We start from the raw sequence: 19,103 nt of genomic DNA, 5'->3' as shown, positions 1-19,103 counted from the left end.
GAAGTTCCTACTTATTAAAAACCAACCTTTTACAAAAAAAAAAAAAAACACCAGCAAAGATGATTCAACTTCATCCTAGCATTTCTTAAATAAAACATAGGAATCGGCCAGAGGATAGGCCGCATATGGCCTCTTGTTGTATATTCAAAGCCGGTTAATACTATATGGTTATCGTAATACCAGTCCCGAGGATGACTTTAAATATGCCAGTTTCGTATTCTTACGGTTAGACTAGATCTAGCATAAAGTTGAGGCTAATGCTTGGGAACTGAATAATTTGCATTTGAAAAGATTTGCCCGCATTAGCCTCCACTTCATGCTCGATCCGACCCAACCTGCCTAATCCACGCCTTGAAAACAACCATAGGTCATCTGATGCCATAACCACTTGTAAAAATGATCCATACGTGTATCACACTTCTTTCGTCGTTCGGTTGAACGTACTCTAATCCCCACGTGCACCATGCTCCTCGCGGTCTGTGGCAGTGTCCTGTTTGCTGACCGCTCGGAGTGCGTACACAAATTCTGCCCCCACCTTTTTTTCTCCATTCGTGTCACCCCATGCGGTGTTTTGTAACACTTTAATTATTTGTTTGCAGACATTTCCAAGTTAGAGTACTGACCCCTAACTGGCTTTTAAAGTGAGTTTATGAATTATGTAAACGTTGATAGTACGTAAACATTGAAAGCATGAAATTGTGTTTTATCCGTGGTTAGAGCTTACAAATGACTTATGGTTGACAAAATGGACCCGTCCTAAATTTGCAGTCAAGGGACTTAAGTGTTCCTCCTACAATTGAATATACCGGCGTATGTTTTTTTCTGAGCGCACTTTTTTCAATCCAAGTTTGTAGTGACCTCATTAGTTAGTGAGATGGCCCTTCGGTTTATTACCATTGTCCAAGTGATCAGGGATGGATTTATAAAGCTTTCTCAAAATCATTAATGATTCACCAACCAAGTCAACCAATCACAGGATGTATACCACCACATCACGTAGATGTGTTTTCATACGTGGCCCAATAGAAAAGTTGATGAAACCTTTTAGAGATTTAGATACGATATCCAAATCTCTTATAATTTTTCTCTGCCGTCTCTAGCAAGAAAAATAAAACGAAACAATAGTCGGCCAGTTCGAGAATTGAACCAAGAACCCGTTCTTCGTGTTTTGAAATACTCTGCCTTCGGCGTCATGCTTTCATCTGTTTGTTAGTGTTTGGAACCTCGGATGAAACATTCCCACTCGTTATTGGTATGTTACTTCTAATATGATCCAACTTGATCAGCATCCTCGCAGATGATGGTGCATGTTGAACTTATCGACACCCTTTAGCCAAATATTGACACGGTTGCTTTTACCTCTCCATCTGTCTGTCATAGAAAAAGACAACGTTCTTCCATTATTCGTCTACAGTCGTTGTCATGCGCACTAACCAAATAAATCCAAATCTGCAGTTACTCAGGAGGAAAAAAAAACTATCAGGTCGCAAAAAAATATAGTCAATTTATTTTCCTCTCTGTGCTAATTCCACGAACAGGAAATGGCACACACTTCTGGACAGATAAACAACATGCTGTTTTCAAAGAACTATCACAATGCAAAGCAGTCTATGACGTCAACCCGGTATTAGGCTCGTTCCTCTTCTTTGCTTGGTCGTAGATCAAATTACAACTTTTAGGAGCCTCTAATACTGTGTTCACACTTGGCCGAAACATGATTAGTCTGATCACGAATGAAACATGTTTCGTTATGAAAAGTGTTCACATCAGACAGTGCAAGGCGCGAATCATGGTTGAAACATGATTATTCTGAGCATGATTGAACCAACCTCGCGAGGTAGTTTCAATCATGATCCGACCAATTACGTTCAAAATGGCGGATTGATGCAAGAGGAGGTAAGTGCCCAAAAGAACCAAAATTGGGGCTATTAGGAGGCTAAATGTCTAGTTGCAATATGGGCCGACGAAGAAATATAACGGCAATTATCGGCGATTGTTACAGATGAGCTTGTGGAAAACGGAATATCTTGTAACGAAGAAAGCGCAAATGCCGTCTCCTCATTAAACGCTGCATAGCCCTCCTCCTCCGAACGTCTAGAAATTTAACACTAAACGAAAGAATGAATGCAACTGTCACAGAAGTTTCCAGCTCCAATCTACAGCTGAAATGTAAAAAAAATATGCGAGTGTCATGAAACAGCATAAGTTACACAACCATGCATGAAACGTGTTTCACACGGACATCTGGTGTGAACGACCCAATAAAAAACATGTTTCGGCGAAGCATGTTTCCTTTAAACATGTTTACTCTAATCATGTTTCGGCTTTAATTTGAACACAGCTTAAAACAGTGACTTTGAAGGAGAGAGTATAGCGAACCAAAAAATTAATGTTTGACCAGTGCAGAGACTTGTTAAGTAGGGAGGGCAGTGCATGGGGCAGTGTAGAAATATCTCTGAATCGAAAGCTCCTTTTTAGTTTTTGTTTGTTCGTTTTATTTAACGAGAGCTTTAATTTCCTTTCAGGATCACTGTGAATCGGTTGCGATCTTAAAGATCAAAGAAAGCATGCAAGAAGAAGCAAGAAGATTTGAAAATGTCGATGGAACGACGGACCATCAAGGAGAGTTTTTCATGCAATAACAGCTAGAGAACTTTCGCCTTTGTATATTTGCCAACCACTACCCAAAGATTTGTAGAAAACAACTGTACTTGATCTACGGAGTTTGCAGTGGGAGAACAACCCCGCTATCGCTAAACGCCTTCTTCTCTTGTGCCAGGGAAGACGAGTCCAAAGTAGATGTCTCTAAATTAAGGTTATATTATATAGAAATGGAAATATGTCGATGGAACGACGGACCATCAAGGAGAGTTTTTCATGCAATAACAGCTAGAGAACTTTCGCCTTTGTATATTTGCCAACCACTACCCAAAGATTTGTAGAAAACAACTGTACTTGATCTACGGAGTTTGCAGTGGGAGAACAACCCCGCTATCGCTAAACGCCTTCTTCTCTTGTGCCAGGGAAGACGAGTCCAAAGTAGATGTCTCTAAATTAAGGTTATATTATATAGAAAGGGAAATATGTTTGTATAGTCCATCGCTTACATTGTGGCTTATAATTAATAATATACGGACAGTTGTTGGGTGTTTGTGTAGAATAATAGGCGAGTTCTTTGGGACAAGAAAGCTTTCATATCTTATCAGGAATGAATGAGTTTGCTGCTTCGGTGTAGCGTACAATAAGCGACAAAAGGGATCCAAGCCACGTGCTTAAAAGCTGGTTGACCCAGATTTCTTTCTTGACCTCAAACGCGTTATACACGTGACCAACACATGATGGGCTCGTTACGCCTTGGTGACGATTCTTTCTATTTATCCATCGCGTGCTGTAACGTTGTCAACGCTTAGTGAATTCTAGTTCCTTCTTAGTGGTTCGGGTCAAAGTCACGTAACGCTCCTCGGGTGAGGAACGTTGTTTGCGCGACTGCTGCCCGAGTGGCTCCGAAGGAGACTAAGTAACATGTTCCAAATGACGGAGAAACTTCGTGCAAATGGTTGCTTCGCCTTCTCGAGAAATGTTCAAAACCGGAATCTTTTGTGAGACGTGTACCTCGGTGCTCTGTAAAACTGTAGCGCAAGCTGGTGGTCGATGCGTTGGCGCCCAGCGGACCCAGTGATTGGTAAGCTTCTGATTTACACTGAAAAATCAAGGAGCTGTTTGGAATGAAAACTTAAGCTCACTGCCAAGTTTTTCGCAAGGTTTATATTTTGCTTCGTCTTTTAACGTGAAGACGGCTAGTTATCTCATTTGCACGTTTAGATCCAATGTGCGTCAAGTCTCCTTATTTCACGCATATTAGGGAAACAGTCCTTACCGCAAGGTGTCCGCACGTAACAAGAGCGAATCAGTAATTGGCATGATACGAGGTGTAGCTATGTAAAAAGCGCGGGAAAGCACTGTGCGCGAGTCAGGTGGTTTTGGTCTGCTTTGTTTACGGTGACTCCAGATCGTTGGCCAGTCAAGAACTACAGTCTTGATTCTATGTTGCGCTTGTTTGTGATTGGTGTTGTAGCGTGAAAGTACTGCTATGGAACATGGCGGGCTTTGCATGCTGGGAGAATTAATTCTATCAAACGTACGGGACCTATATGAACATTTTGTAAACGTTCGCCAACCAACAAATCATTCAACTCGTTTAGGAAAGTAGTAAATTAAACATTTTTTGTTTCTGAACGAAATATCGGGGGGGAGGGCAGGTCTTGGGTCTGCAAAACGTTAATATGATTGATGTGATAACAATTGTAAGATTATTTGAAAGAACTAATTTTTAAAAGCAAAAAAACTATACCTTGGGGAAAAGTTGTGTACATTACGGATAATGAGACGCTGATAGTATTTAACTCGTGAAGGAAGATGCAATGTTTAATCCACCTCTGTCTGTGTGAAGTAACGAGCAAATTATGCAAACAACAAGGAGGAGAATTTGAGATTTTCGGACACAACTATTTTTTTTTGCGGGTTAGATAAAATCGCTCATCTGTGCCGTGAATAGCAAGATGAAACTGTATAAAGACCTTCTACAATATATAATTCAACTGTCCAGTATATTAATACACTTTGAGATCATGTTGATTAAAGAAATTGTCAATGAAATCCTACTAGTAAGATTCGCCCTCAATCTGTAATTTCTGCTGTCCTGTCATGAGTTCTCAGCAACGTCAACAGTAACTCAGCTGAAATGACTCACAGGCCATTGTGAACAACAAGAAAACAAAGAAATGTGTTTTAATAAGTAATTTTTTACGGGGAGGTCTTGGTTTTCCGGGTCTTAAGCTTCGATCTTCGTTTTCCACACCCCAAGCATTATCCAACCACGTCCTTTGTACTGGGGCCTCACCGCCTGGTATATTAATATGATTATGAAAGGTTTTGTCAAAACGGACGAAAAACTTAGAAATTACAGAAAGGAAACTTGGAGGAAGCAACTAAAATCGACCGAAAACTACTCGTGATGAATAAAGGACGGCGAAAGAGCTCAGATGAACAATTGTCCTTAGCAAGTTTGTCTCTTTTTTTGCGCTATAAAAAAGCATCGTTTTTATATCGGCAAAAATCTCCCTTCTTCTTGCGGGCTTCTTTCTAAAGCTATTTGGACGAGTAAAGAAAAAAGAAAAGTTGCCAAACTGCGATCCTCGTATACTGAAGATGTCTTAATTGTGTCATACGTGTTCTTGATTTGATTGCAAAGAAGCATTAGTTTGAAGACCTGTGATTAAAATTCGTTTTCAGTCCCACATCAGCTCATTTGTGTAAAAGGAAGCTTCGTATAGATACTTGTGTACAGTTGTACACAAGGCTCGGGTATACAAATAATAATAATAATAATTATTATTATTATTATTATCATTATTATGTAATCATATATAATTAATATGATTAAGTACTATCATTATCAATATTATGATTACTATTCTTAGTCTCCCTATGTACACTAGCAATTTAATTCTATGAATGGGTAATTCTTGAAGCATCAACATTCATTTGAAGTAGAAAAGGGTATAGAAATGTGGACGTTGTTTAGATGTTATCATATTTAAGCCTTCTTACTTCTCGAAAAAGCAAAAGTACAATGTTGGTGACTGGAAAAGACATATTGATGTCTGCTGTACAGACATACAACAGAGTTAACTGTTGTTGTTTCCCCCATTCTGTGTCCTTAATCAAAAACCTGTTACTTTCCTGAAGGAACTCTTTTCAAGTCTTAGGGAGGAAGGAAAATCCCTTCTAAGCTCATTTATTTTCGACATTAGCATGCAGTACCCACCCCCCAGTCTCCCAGTGGCTTTTTTTGGATCTTCAAAGGACTTATTTATTCTACGCTATAGACCTCTTTCATAATGGCAGCCAAATAAAATATTCATCTGTTTTAATACTAATAAGCCTTTCTATCCTTGCTACAACGAGCAAATTTCAAAAGAATATTTGTTTCAAAATGAGGGCAGTAGGTCTAAGTAACATAAATGCAACAGAATGTAAAGGAGGTTGCCATTTGTGAAAGTGTGCTATTTCCCTGCCCTTACACTGAAGGCAAAACATTCAAAACCAATCCTTCTAACTTATCGTGGTCAGAGTTTGGGAAGGAGTGGGAAGAGCTGATGCAAAGATGGGGGGGAGGGAGGGGGGGCATGGGCTTTTTTGCTCGGAAAAGGGTGGCCTTACCTAAATATGTCAATGAATAAATAGATAAATAAATAAAGAAACCGATAAATATACACTAAATGAAGAAATGAAATAAAAATTTCAATACATTAAAAGAAAAAGATCGTCGACAAGAACTGTGTGCACTGAAAAATGAAAAACTTTTATGTAATCACCTGTAGCTACAAATTGTGGATAAAAATGAGTCTACTTAAAAGATTGCTATTTTAGAAGATGTTTGCCATCTTGGGCAACGTAGCCTAATATTATAAGGGATGCTCTTATTCGCCACTATCTCCATCATCTTTTTTTACCTAAATTGGGATAGATCTCAATGTTTTGGCGGGTCAGCAAGTTAAGTGAAGGGTCTCTCTTTGTTTTGATTGTATATCTTGCCGTGTGGTACAAGAGATACGAAATGCAATTAATGCCGACATATCACTTGAAAAAAGTTTAACTATAATCTTATATGGTTATGCTATGCTAGATCCTGTTAAAGGCAGAAAGACTCTGTCGTGATCTTTCCTCTGGTAGTGATGTCATGTGAAACTCATCAAAGAAGACACAATTGTAGATCTCTGATAGTCATAGCTACAGATTTAAAGATAAAACTAATGGTGGATGCCGTTTTTTGTTATCGGGCCGTTGGGATTATTAGCGGGTACCAAATAGGAAATGAATAGCGGACAAATAATTTGATAATTCGTTCAACCCCAAAAAGGAACGCTAGGAACATACGTGTTTTATGAAGAAGCACAAACAATACAAAAATATCTGCAAAGAAATTATTCCTTTTTGCATAGGCCTTATGATAATGTCATAGTATTCAATATGCAGATCGAGCGGCCTCGAAAACGCCAAAGTCAGTGGCATACTTCTTTTGTTAGTGGCACGAGGGAATGTCGAATCTGGCTCGCGAAGTGCGTGCGTGCATAAATTCTTCAAATGATTTGCACGCATGCCTCCGTAAAAAGCAGGTGAAAGTTATTTTTATTTTCAAAATCGAGGCCTCGTCTTTTGCAGCACTAAGTCTTCATGGGTTTAAATATGTTTTTGTCTGTAATTCATAGAAGGTAAGAAAAAGGTGGTTAATTTATAAGGCATGCGTACAAGCTCAATCGGTTTAATTGATAGGAACGCTGCAGTATACGATTACAGCTTCTAGCCTTTCATGGTTCATTAGAACTTTCTGAAGTATTTGGTAGAACAGAAACTACTTATTCTTTCTGTTAAAACGAAAAATCAAACCGGGAACATAGCAGGCACAAGAGACAGTCAACAGTCTTCACGGAATAAAAGACGTTTATGTGCTCTATTTGTACTCTACTTGTATCTTAACGGTTGACTATCTGAATTTTAACAGCCACAAAGTCGATAGTGGAGGCGTGGCTCATGTATTGGCTGAGAATCGGGGTAAGTTTCATAATTGGAGTCACACCTTAGTTAAACATTTTCGTTTGAATTATGATTGGTATTTATGGTCCCTTTTCATCTATTTTTATTGACTTATTCAGTATCCCCATTCGATCTTCGGCATTCATTTTTTTTGGATTTGTTGTTTAATAATTCACTTGATATAGACCTTTTCGGCTTGTACATTTTGTTTTCCCAATACAGATCATGTGATAATACTCAGGAGGTTTGGTCTTTTGTTTTGTTCATTAAAATGAGGGCATGCAAGCATGAATATGCCTGCAGGCACTCTTTTTAATGAACAAAACCAGGAACCCATGACCCGGAGCCTACAACTCTACTGTGTTCGTGTAACGGCGTTTTCATAGACCGATTTATTTTTAGATTGAATTTCCCGCGAATGAGACTCCCACGAGAGCCCGATGACCAATTACAGGATATTAAGCTGACGCAGGAGCTCATCAAGAGGAGCCTCTATCTCCTCTAATTCCTTGAGTCAACCCTTTCCCGGGTAAATTTATTTTAGGAACAGGTTTTTCCCGCAAAAAGTATCATAATTCCCTTGACGCTGAGATAGCTCTGCTTTGATTGGCTTTTACAACAGCAGGAGCTCATTAAGAGCTCCTGACAACAGTGAGCGTGCTGAATGTCCCAAGGGAGGTGTTCTATAAATAAATCTACTCGGGAAAGGGTTGACTCCGAGGCCAAGTATGGGAGATAGAGGCTCCTCTTGATGAGCTCCTGGCTGACGTCATTGGGTCACCGAACCGGAACTGCCTTTGTTTTTTCACCTAATTTGCGGGAAGGGCTAGTCTAAAAATAAACCTAATTGTGAAAACGCCGTTTCACAGTCGCTGTATGGAAGTTGCACGCTCCAGATGGGCTCCTGACAAAACAAAGGACCAAGCCTCCTGAGTATTATCACATGATCTGTATTGGGAAAACAAAATGTACAAGCCGAAAAGGTCTATTGAGAGCCCTTTGCACAAGAAAAGAGTTCAATCATTTTGTGATTCGAGACTCTGCCTTTTATCAACATAAACTCTTTCCATTCCCACGATCGAAACGTTCATTCTCCCAACTAGTGCCTTAGAGTTTTTTGTTGGATAGTCAAGAGAACTTGGTGTTATATCAAGATCACACCTCTTTATCTGATAATATTGTTCATTCTCAATACCTGTTTGACTGACATTTCTAGAAACTGTAAAGAGAATTTATATACCCACCACTCCTGGGAGTTAAAGGGTTAAACAGAACATAAAGCGGAAGTCACTCACTCGATTTGGCTCTCATTCACTGTGATATTAAGCGCTTATGTTCTACTATCTCGGTATGTGCAGGGGTGATTTGTCTGAAAAACTGTGGTGCTGCGTCGATGCTGGGAGAGTAAAAGACACTACCACCGTAAAACCCAAATATATTATAATGTTTCCAGCTTAAGTCCTTCGTGAGAACAAATGGAGGAATGAGGGCTGTTCAAGTTATATTGGAAGTAGTGGAGCGATTCCATTGATTGGAGATAATGTTACGAAAAAAAAAGTACATTAGCTGAATAAGAAGCGCTCATTGATAACAGGGGCTGAGAGTGCCGAGTGGCTTTTGTTCCAAAGCTGCGTTGCTGGCGTTGTCGGGAGAGGGGAAGGGGAGAAAGAAGGCGAGGATTTTTCAGTCCCCTCCTTCCGCTCCCCCGACAACGCCTCCTACGCAGGCACTGTGGGTTTCTGTGTTTCCTTAATTAGTGCACGAAAAGGCCGCAACTGTAATGTTATTCATTCGCTCAACTAAAACGACTGTGCCACTTGGGAAAAGTTATCAGTACCACTGCGTGTGTATTCTTTTGCTCTTCTTTCATTGTGCAAATAATTAACTATTCATCTCAGTTTATTTTCCCATTTGATTGTTTTCCCTCTATAACGAGTTGAAGGCGGCTTTTGTGATCCACCTACGTTTCAGACTTCCTCAGTTAACACCTACGGACTGAATATACGATGGGGCAGGTGGTAGGAGAACGAAACTAATTGACATTACATTTCATCGAACCTTTTAAAATTCCATTTTTAGCGCTTCTAGTCTGTCTAACTGTCATGATCAGCGAAAAATTAACAGATATTTGGACATAGAGTTGAATCTTTTACATCAGGTTCCGCTTTTGAAGATAGAGTCTTAAAATTATACTATTCTTTTTTGCTATTTGTCTAAATATCTAAATTACAACGGTTGGCCGAGTGACATTCACTAAGTTACTTGAATGTATAATTTACAAGTTTATTTCAGCGCTGAGTGTTTAGGATAAAACGTGAGCAACTATTTAACCGTTTGCCATGTTAACCATGAGTCCTATCAACTTTCAGTGGAAAACAAAACCGAAATTGATATTGACAGCAAATCATTTCAGAACTTTCTAAACATTCTTTAACACGACATGAGCAGCTGGTAGCCAAGAGAAGCTAGTTTGTCTTTCCGTAAGGTTTAATCTTGCGATGGAGCTTTATCGCCACACTCATTGGTGTAAAATTGTATTTTTCATCTCCTTGCTGCATTGTGTCTGGGGTGAGTCCAATTTCATGTTTAGTTAGTCATCATGTTAAAATATGGAAGACTGTAAGCACGGAAGCTTGTAGGGGACATGCGATATGAGAGATAGAAGATAAAAAAAATGCGTGATGCGAATTCGAAAATGCGAGAGGAAAAATCCGATTTGCGGGTTAAAAATGTGTGATAAAAGATGAGAAGTAGAAAATGTTAAATAGTAACGGATGTCAGAAACAGGGAACGCGTTAGAGGGAAATCGAGGGAGGGAAACTGGGGGAGTGGGGAGTCTTTAAAACAGGGAATCTCAAAAACGGGACTGAAATCTCTAAAAGGGAGAAATATCAGTGGTCTGATCATCTGCAAATCCTTTAAAATATTGGCTTCCTCATAGCAAAAGTTTCCGTAAGGTCCTGAGCTGTACTGTGCAGCCAATTGAGTCACAATTATACCTTTCCAGCGGAGTTTTCTTTTGGTTGACATAATGCTACGAAACCGTTTCAAATGTCTCTTGACCTATCACACACATCTCAGTTGAACAACAATTTCCTCCCAGTAAAACGGCGACAAACAACCAAAGCTAGCTAGTCGTGGTTCTTTTTGGATTATTGGCAAAAGCCAAAGAAAACTTAAATTCATCCATATGATATTGACTCAACATCTGGCTGCCAAGCAAAATATTTTCAGTTGTTTTACTTCCATGTGGAGCATTTTTAGGAAAATTTGGCCTTGTATTTGGTTTTCATACTTTTCGTTGTCCACTGCCGGTACATCCCTTTTGGTAATGGTATCCTTTTTCGTGCTACTGGAACATGTCAAAACCAGTATTACACAACTTACGATAACGAAATGACCTTAAAACTATTAAACCCAAGACACCAGGAGGCATCTTTGGACTTTATATATTGTCATCAATATTTAACTCTATTGAACACTAGTGCTTCCAGTTTTATCAAAATCCTTTGAAGGAGCTGTTAATAATCGTATTTTGAAATATATAGTAGCTACCAAATATTGTTTTGTAGGCATTCGACGGTTTCCGCGAAGGTTTTTCCACTTCTCATGCAATAAGCGAAAACAACTAGTCCAAATGAATTCTGCACAATCGCAATACAAGGACGCTCGATGATAGTCGGTCCGTTATACTTCGTTATCCATATTGATGATTTTTCTTGGGGAATTGCTTCAATAAAATGTTTTTTTTCTCTTTGCTGACGACCCCAATTTCTTCTTTAAGCCTTGTGATCCAAGCGACTTAATTGAAGAATTGACCGAATATTGAGCTTGAAACTGTCTCGCACTGGTTTAGGTCTCTTAATATTGAGACAACCAAACTCATAGTTTTCAGACCTATGCCGAGTGATTTAGGTCATGTAATTGAACAAGTTTAAAGTACAAAATTTCTAGGTGGTTATTAATTTGAAGAATCATGTATTCTTTCATACATAGTTTGATGTTATTCTGGTTTGAAGAAATTTGAATGTAGCTCAGAAAGTTACAAATGATTCAAAGAGCCAACTTTTTGACACTCATTTGGAGTGTCTTCATCAGGGGTAATACATCGTCATCGCAAAGGGTACAAATGGGTGTCACAAACCAGTTTCTAAAAACGAGAATTTCGAAATTAGAGATCATCTGGGATCATTATTTACCTTGCATTTACGCACGTACATCACATTAAAGTGCCGGATGTGTCGCAGCATTGTGGTCGATGAATCGGGTGATTCTAAGTCGGACACTACTTACAGTCTAAGTCACTCTTGGCTTTGCATTATGCGCTAATTTATTTCTCTTGATGTATTGTATGGTTCTTTACATACATATCTCACCTACATAGGTTACACTCAAAGTTAACAACCTTTGGTTAAAAATCAAAGCTTAAAATTTTTTGCCAGTCAAGTGTTAGCAGTCGCACTTTCAAAATCTGAAGAAAAAAAGAAGTAATTTTTGATCATAGCAGCACTTTAAGGTAATTCCTTAGTATTGCATTGCGCATCCCTACTGCGCACGATTTTCGCCTCATTAGCGCGCGCACATGAGCACGAGCGCGTACAAAACGTAAGAGATTTCCCTCAAACTAAGCCTGATGGCGAAAGAACTTCTCCTTTTCTCTCAAACGAGCACGGTGACCCCGGTGCTAAGAACAGTCTAATAAAGAACATATTTGAAGAAGAAAAAAAGTTTGATGGTAGAACATGAATTTTTTTCGGAAAACAGTTACGTACTTGGTGTATTTTACCCAAGGCGAGGACTTCAAGCTAACCACGAAACTGTCCCAAAAAGTGCACTATTCCCACAACCAAGGAATCAAGAACGGCGTAAATGAAGCTTTATTTTCAAAATATAATTTTGTCTTTGAAGAAACTAAGACTTAATTCTGTGTGAAGGTGATTCGAATTGTTAACGCGCAAACAGTAAAAATACCCCATTTTAACAGCCTGCTGACGCGTAAACAAGCACGGTGATCCCATTTTTTTATTGCGTTTTTCTAATGTTCATATCATGAATGTTAGTTATGCCAAGTTTCCAAAAAAGTTTGATAGTAGAACAATTTCAAGGGAATTACCTTAACACAGCCCCTTCATTATGATATCTTAGGTGCTTTTGTAAAAACGTGATCCTCGCCATTTCGCAAATTAGTGGTGACAATTATTATTAGTCCAATAAGCCAAATGATGATCTATAGTGAAACTGACGCACATGATAACGCTATCATTGTTGTTTATTTGTTATACAATCGAAACCGCCAAATTGTATTGAGAACTCGGTCATCATCTCTTTGGAAGAGCTGTGTGGTTCCTTTGTATAACATACAACGACTGAAACGACTGTGCCACTCGGCAGAAGGTATCAGTACCACTGTGTGTATATTCTCAGTTGAAATTCTTTTCCTCTCCTTTCATTGTCATTGTGCGAATAATTATACAGCTCAGTATTACGTTCTCGTTTGATTGTTTTCCCTCAATGAAGGGGATGTATGTGATCCACCTTTGTTTCAGACTTTCCTCATTTAACATCTAGGAATCAAGAGTGAATTAGATAAAAGTCTATCACTTTGCGGCCTTGCTCTAGCACAGTCACAAATGGATTTATTTGTTTTCACATACACTTTGCGCGCGAAACAAACAAAGAGCCGCCAATTTTAACCAATCAGATGAAGCGATGTCACGCGTGACTGGTTCTGCCAGGTTTCTTCAGGGACATAACACCTGATATTCGCGGAAACGGGTATTCTAAAAATAGACTCATTTGTGACTGTGCTGGGGACCCCACCCATGCCATATCAACACTCTTATCTTATTTACTCTTGCTAGAAACTGAATATACGATGAACAGGTGGTAGATGAACGAAACTGATTGACATTACATTTCGTCGAAAATTTATCAGTTTTTTGCTCTTTGATTCTAACGGCCATAGAAACATGATTATTTTCAGTAGAGAGATTAGTTTATTCCCCTCTTCTAGCATATACTTAACAATTATTCCTTTCGCGCTTGTTGGATATGAGATGGTAAATAGCCAAGGAGGCGCGTAGTGCCGAGTTAGCTATAACCAGTCTCGTATCCAACAAGCGCGAATGGAATAATTGTTTTATTACATTCCTTAAACTCCAAAAGTTTAGAAAGTACGAAATACGAGCGAAAAAAGCGAGCAAATCCGAGGGAGAACGAAAAAAACTTGATGACAATTGATGGGATGTTGTGTAAGACCTTTTGGTCAGACAGACGCAGACTCATCACAAGAACATTTCTTGCCTTTTCGCGTACTTCTAAACGTCGGAATTGATCCAAACTTTCCACAAAAACGTTTTTTTTTTGCTTTATTCAGAGAGAAACTTCGCTTTCTGGCGAAAAAAAAAGTTTAGCTTAGCAACGCTTAGAGCAATCATTTACCATATAAGGTCAAACTAAGGTATGTGAGATGCACAGTAAGTTCTGTTTTCTGGCAAGGGGAGTGAAGCCCGAGGTTTTTAAAACAAAACATCAATACTTTTTGCCTATAGTTGCGCGTTTCTGTATTTGGACCAGGAGAAAACATGGCCGATACCTTTCACATTACAACCCCTCCATTCGTAAATAATTAAAACTGTTTTTTTCCTTGCTTGTGCAAGGTGGCCAATATCGAGCGCATTATTGTCATTTCGTGAATAAGTAAGCAGTAAAAATGTATTTGTTGAATGTAATACAGTATAGTGTAGTGTAGTGTTTTGTGTAATATGCAATGTATGGGTAGAGTAAGAATGTAAACAATAATAAGTAAACAATTATAGGTAAAAAAACACACAGAAGTGAAAATCATTAAGAAAAATGTTGAAAAGAAGAGGGCCTAGGATGGACCCTTGTGGCACTCACAAGAGACTGCTGACCAGTCAGAAAAACTGTCAAAGGTGTTAACACGTTGTCTGCGTTCAAAGAGAAAACTTTTCATTAGACCAGTACTCTTAGACGAGAGTCCATAAGCAGCAAGTTTAGCCAAGAGAAGGTCAAGTGGCAGGCTATCAAACGTTTTTCTTAGATCTAAAGATATTACACCGACAAAGCGTTTGGAATCCAGATTAAACTTAACTTTTAGTGCAGTATCACATCCATGATGCTTACGAAGTGCAGATTGACGACTAACTAATAGTACATCAAACGACTTATATAACTGATGGTAAATGCACTTTTCAAAAGATAGCATTAAAGATTGGTACTACACAGATGGGCCTCTAGTTTCTTTTATCCGTAGGCTAATCACATCTGAAAACTGGTGTAACCTGGGCAGACTTCCACGCCATCGGCACAGCTCCCTTGCGAATGCACGCGTGAATTAGTTTGGTTAGAGGTGCAACTCTTGCTTTAGAAGTTAATTTAACAGCTAGAGCATTAATGTTGTCAAAACCAGGAGATTTTGATGTTTTGAAAGATTCAATGATAACAGACACCATAGAACTAACTTGCGACCTCGTCAAAGGTAAATGAATGGTTAGCAGTCTTGCATGAATATCATGAGGGCCTTGTGAGCTTCTTGCAGAGTTCATGAAATTTTTAATAGACAAGATGCTGGGATGAGATTCGAAATAATCTGAATTACTACAATCAAGATCAATAGGTGTATAGATGTTGACAAAATAGTCATTAAATATTCGTGCCAATTGACATCTGCCTTTAACTCACATTCGCATTCTCCTGTAAAACAAACAATGTCATTTGTTGACTTAGAACCTTTTGTATGCAAAAAAAGTTTGGTGAATTTTCTCCAAAATTCACCGGGTTTCTCATTTGCATCCTTAGTTACATTTCGAAAGTGAGAAGCAATAGCTTTCTTCTTAATTTGACGATTAAGCTTCGTCGTTGTTTATAATTAAGGTGATCAGTAGAATCTCCAGATCTTTGATATTTGCTCCATAGCTGCTTACGCAAGCGAATTGCTCTCCGAAGCCCTCGATTCATAAAATGGTACCTGTTTTCCTTTGAGCTTGACGTTCTTTAAAGGAATGTGATCGTGTTAATTACATTGGTATACAGCTTCTGCCAGGCCCAATGAATGTCATCAATATCATCGAAGATATGAGAGATATAAAATGGAGTACAATTTAGATCTTTGATGAATTGCTCCCAGCTAAAATCTCTTGTCTTTTCTGCAAGTCAAAAGCTTAGATCGTGATCGCGGAAAATGAAATTTCATAGCAGTGCAGATGTGTTTATGATCACTTGAATGCGATTCCACCACATCAGCTTGAGGAAATCTGTGGCGATTGTTAGTTGGAATAACATCGATAAGCGTAGCACTATTGGCATTAATTCTTGTAGGGCTGGTAATACGACTGGAATCATAAGTTAGGTATTTATTTTGGCAGTCAGTCCTTGGAGTTAAACGTCTCAGTCCCGGCTATAGCAACTATTACTGAACTGAAACCGTTTGACTGGTTAACCATCTTACCTTTCACTTGCGAATAAAGTTTCGAGAAATTAAATTGACAGCAATTATTGCAAGACTTTAGTCCTAATATTCTTTAACACGAGCATCTGGCAGCCAAAATAAGCTCCTTTGTCTTTCCGTGATGGTTGATCTTTCGATAAAGCTTTATCGCCACATTCCTTGGCGTAAAGTTGTATTTTTCATCTCGTTACTACATTGTGTCTCGGGTGAGTCCGATTTCATCTTTAGTTAGTCACGATTATACAAGAAAGCCTGCGATAAAAATGCGAGATGCGAGGTAGAAAATGTTACATTAATTTAAAATGGCTCTCCATAACAGGTTATGGACAATCGAGGAAGGGAAACTGAGTATGGGGAGTCTCTAAAACAGGAAATCTCTAAAACGGGGAATTTCTATGACGGGTAATCTCTACTGGCTTCCTGAGAAAAAAGTTGAAATCCGTATGGTCCTGAGCGGCACCGTGCAACTAAGTCACAATAGAGAACTTTGCAATGACAATGGCGACAACAACGAGAACGTCACAAATTTGCATATTTATTATGCAAAAACAATAGCTTTGCACGCTCTGCACGTGCGTTTTTCATTTTTGTCCATTTCTTTGCCGTCGTCAGCAAAACAGCAACGTGAAATAGAGAAAGTTGAGGTTTTATGAAGAACGTCAGCACTTGAGGATAATTTCTCATTTTCTCCCCTAAATTAAGCGCCGTTACGACCACTGTCATTTTTGTGGAACTACCACACATTTTGTTGTAAATATACTAAATCACTACAAATACTAAATTTCAAGGGTTGGTAAAGTAACCTTCTCACCAAGCTACTGGAATCTTTAACTTACAAATTTTAATTTTATCGCTCATCCAGTCCTAGGGATTAAACTTCTGCACCAAGCCGTGAAACTATTAAACAGTTTAACATGTTAACCATGAGTCATCTTACCCTTTAGTTTCAAATAAAGCTACGAAACAGGAGCAGCTGGCCGCTAAAAGAAGTTACTAGTTTGTCTTTCCATGATGTTTAATCTTGCGATGGAGCTTTATCGCGACATTCGTTAGTGTAAAATTGCATGATTTTTTCATCTCGTTACTGCATTTTGTCTGGGTTGAGTCTGATTTCATCTTTATTTAGTCACGATTATATATGAAGGCCTGCAAATACGGAAGCTTGTTGGAGAAGTAAGAGTTAGAAAATGCGCGATAAACAAAATGAGAGAGGCGAGTTAGGAAATGCGAGTTGCAAGATATAGAAAATCTGGGATTTAAAAAAATGCGAGGTACCAGGTAGAAAATGTTAAATTAAAACGGCTCTCCACAATAGGTAATGAAGGATCGAGGGAGGGAAGTTTTTAAAACAGGGAATCTCTAAAACGGGGAAATTCCAAAATGGGGATTCTCTAGGACGGGTGATCCTTGAAAGGAAGAATTATTAAAGATCTGGGCCCGGTTGTTCAAAAGCCGATTAACGCTAATCCCAGCTTAAAAATTAACCAAGAGGTTTATTTCTCTACTCCTAAATGCTGTTTAACGCTGATATTCGCCAAAACTTTACATTAGAAGAAGTCTATCTTGAAAAAGAGAAATAAGCAAAAGAAACTCACCAAAAAGTTGAGAACATGAAACAAGAGTTTACGCTAATCCTGGATTAAGTTAATCGGCATTTACTACAAATCCTTTACAATATTGGCTCCCTTAACAAGAGTTTCTGAACTGCATTAATTAAAGGCCATCATCTTGAACGACAGTTTACCAAACATAGCTAGTTCTTTTTGCATTTACTGGCAAAAGGTAAAGGAAACTTAAGTTCACTCCTGTTGCTTGAACCTGATCTGGCTGCTGGGTCAATATATTTTCAGTGCTTTTTTCTCCATCTCTAACAGTCTTTGGGAAAAATTGGCTTTATATTTGGTCTTCATTATTGTCGTTATCCACTGGACATCGCAGGCAAACATGATTATTCCATAGATAGATCAGTTTGTTTTCCCTTCTTGTTGTAAATATACTAAATTACTACGAATACTAAATTTCAAGGGTTGGTAAAGTAACCTATTCACCAAGCTACTAGAATCTATAATTAAAAGTTGCTTCTACAGCTCAGTCCTTGGGATTAAACTTCTTCAGCAAGGAACTATTAAACAGTTTTACATGTTAACCATGAGTCACATTCCCTTTAGTGTCAAATAAAATTACGAAATACGAAATTGACAGCAATTATTGAGAAGAACTTTAGTCGTAATATTCATTAACACGAACAGCTGGTCGCTAAACGAATCTAGTTTGTCAGTTCCTGTCAAGTTTCATCTTAGATTGGAGCTTTATCGAGACATTCATTGGTGTAAAGTTGTATTTTTCATCTCGTTACTACATTGTGTCTGGGAAGTGTTCGTTTTCATCTTTAGTTAGTCATCATTATATATAAGCTTGTAGGAGACATACGGCATGAGAGATGCTAGTTAAAACTCGCGTGACTCGACATAAAAAATGCGTGATGCGAGTTAGAAAATTTGTGATAATTTATGAAAGATCCGGCCTAATTGGAAAATACGAGATAACGAGATGCTTCCGTGAAGCATACACTGGGTTGCCTGTGGTACGTGTTACAGAAAATCAGAAGGCACTGAATTGTGTGGTATTGAAATACAGCATTCCAGTCTCTGAAGAATAACAAATAAAAGAGAAGCGAGAAACATTGGCTTCTGGGCTGACATGACTATTTCTTCTAGTATGTTTTTTTTTTACCTTACTGGCAAACGCCAAAGGAAACTTGAATTATCCATGTTGACTTAACATCTGGTTGCCGGGTCAATATATCTTGCTGGAAGAATCCTTGCTGGAAGAATCCTTGGGAGCATTAGGTTTTCTTATTTTTCGTTATCTACTTTACATCTGTTTCGTAATGGTTTCTTTTTTCTTGCTACAGTTATATGTCAAAAACTGTATTACACAATTTGCAATATGGAATTGACCTCAAAACTAACCGAAGACATTAGGAGGCATCTTAGGACTGTACGGTGGCCCGTAAGGGACATGGCATTTCGTGATC

At 38.6% G+C, this 19,103-nt stretch overlaps 1 protein-coding gene and 1 pseudogene across 1 annotated transcript in view; both read left to right on the top strand.

Moving 5' to 3' along the window:
* The window catches only part of LOC138029191 (single-stranded DNA-binding protein 3-like), a 34,645-nt pseudogene extending 29,984 nt beyond the window's left edge, over window positions 1-4,661 (top strand).
* Window positions 4,662-10,066: 5,405 nt separating this feature from the next.
* The window catches only part of LOC138029614 (neuropilin-2-like), a 112,615-nt gene continuing 103,578 nt past the window's right edge, over window positions 10,067-19,103 (top strand). The window contains exon 1 of the mRNA XM_068877309.1: window positions 10,067-10,164. Within this exon, the coding sequence (XP_068733410.1) occupies window positions 10,095-10,164 (70 nt within the window). The 5' untranslated portion in view covers window positions 10,067-10,094. The remainder of the gene's footprint in view (window positions 10,165-19,103) is intronic.

Source organism: Montipora capricornis, chromosome 13 (assembly GCF_036669925.1).
Source record: "Montipora capricornis isolate CH-2021 chromosome 13, ASM3666992v2, whole genome shotgun sequence".
Taxonomy (NCBI): Eukaryota; Metazoa; Cnidaria; class Anthozoa; order Scleractinia; family Acroporidae; genus Montipora; species Montipora capricornis.
The sequence above is the reverse complement of the archived record's forward strand: the minus strand, read 5'-3'. Positions and strand labels throughout refer to the sequence as shown.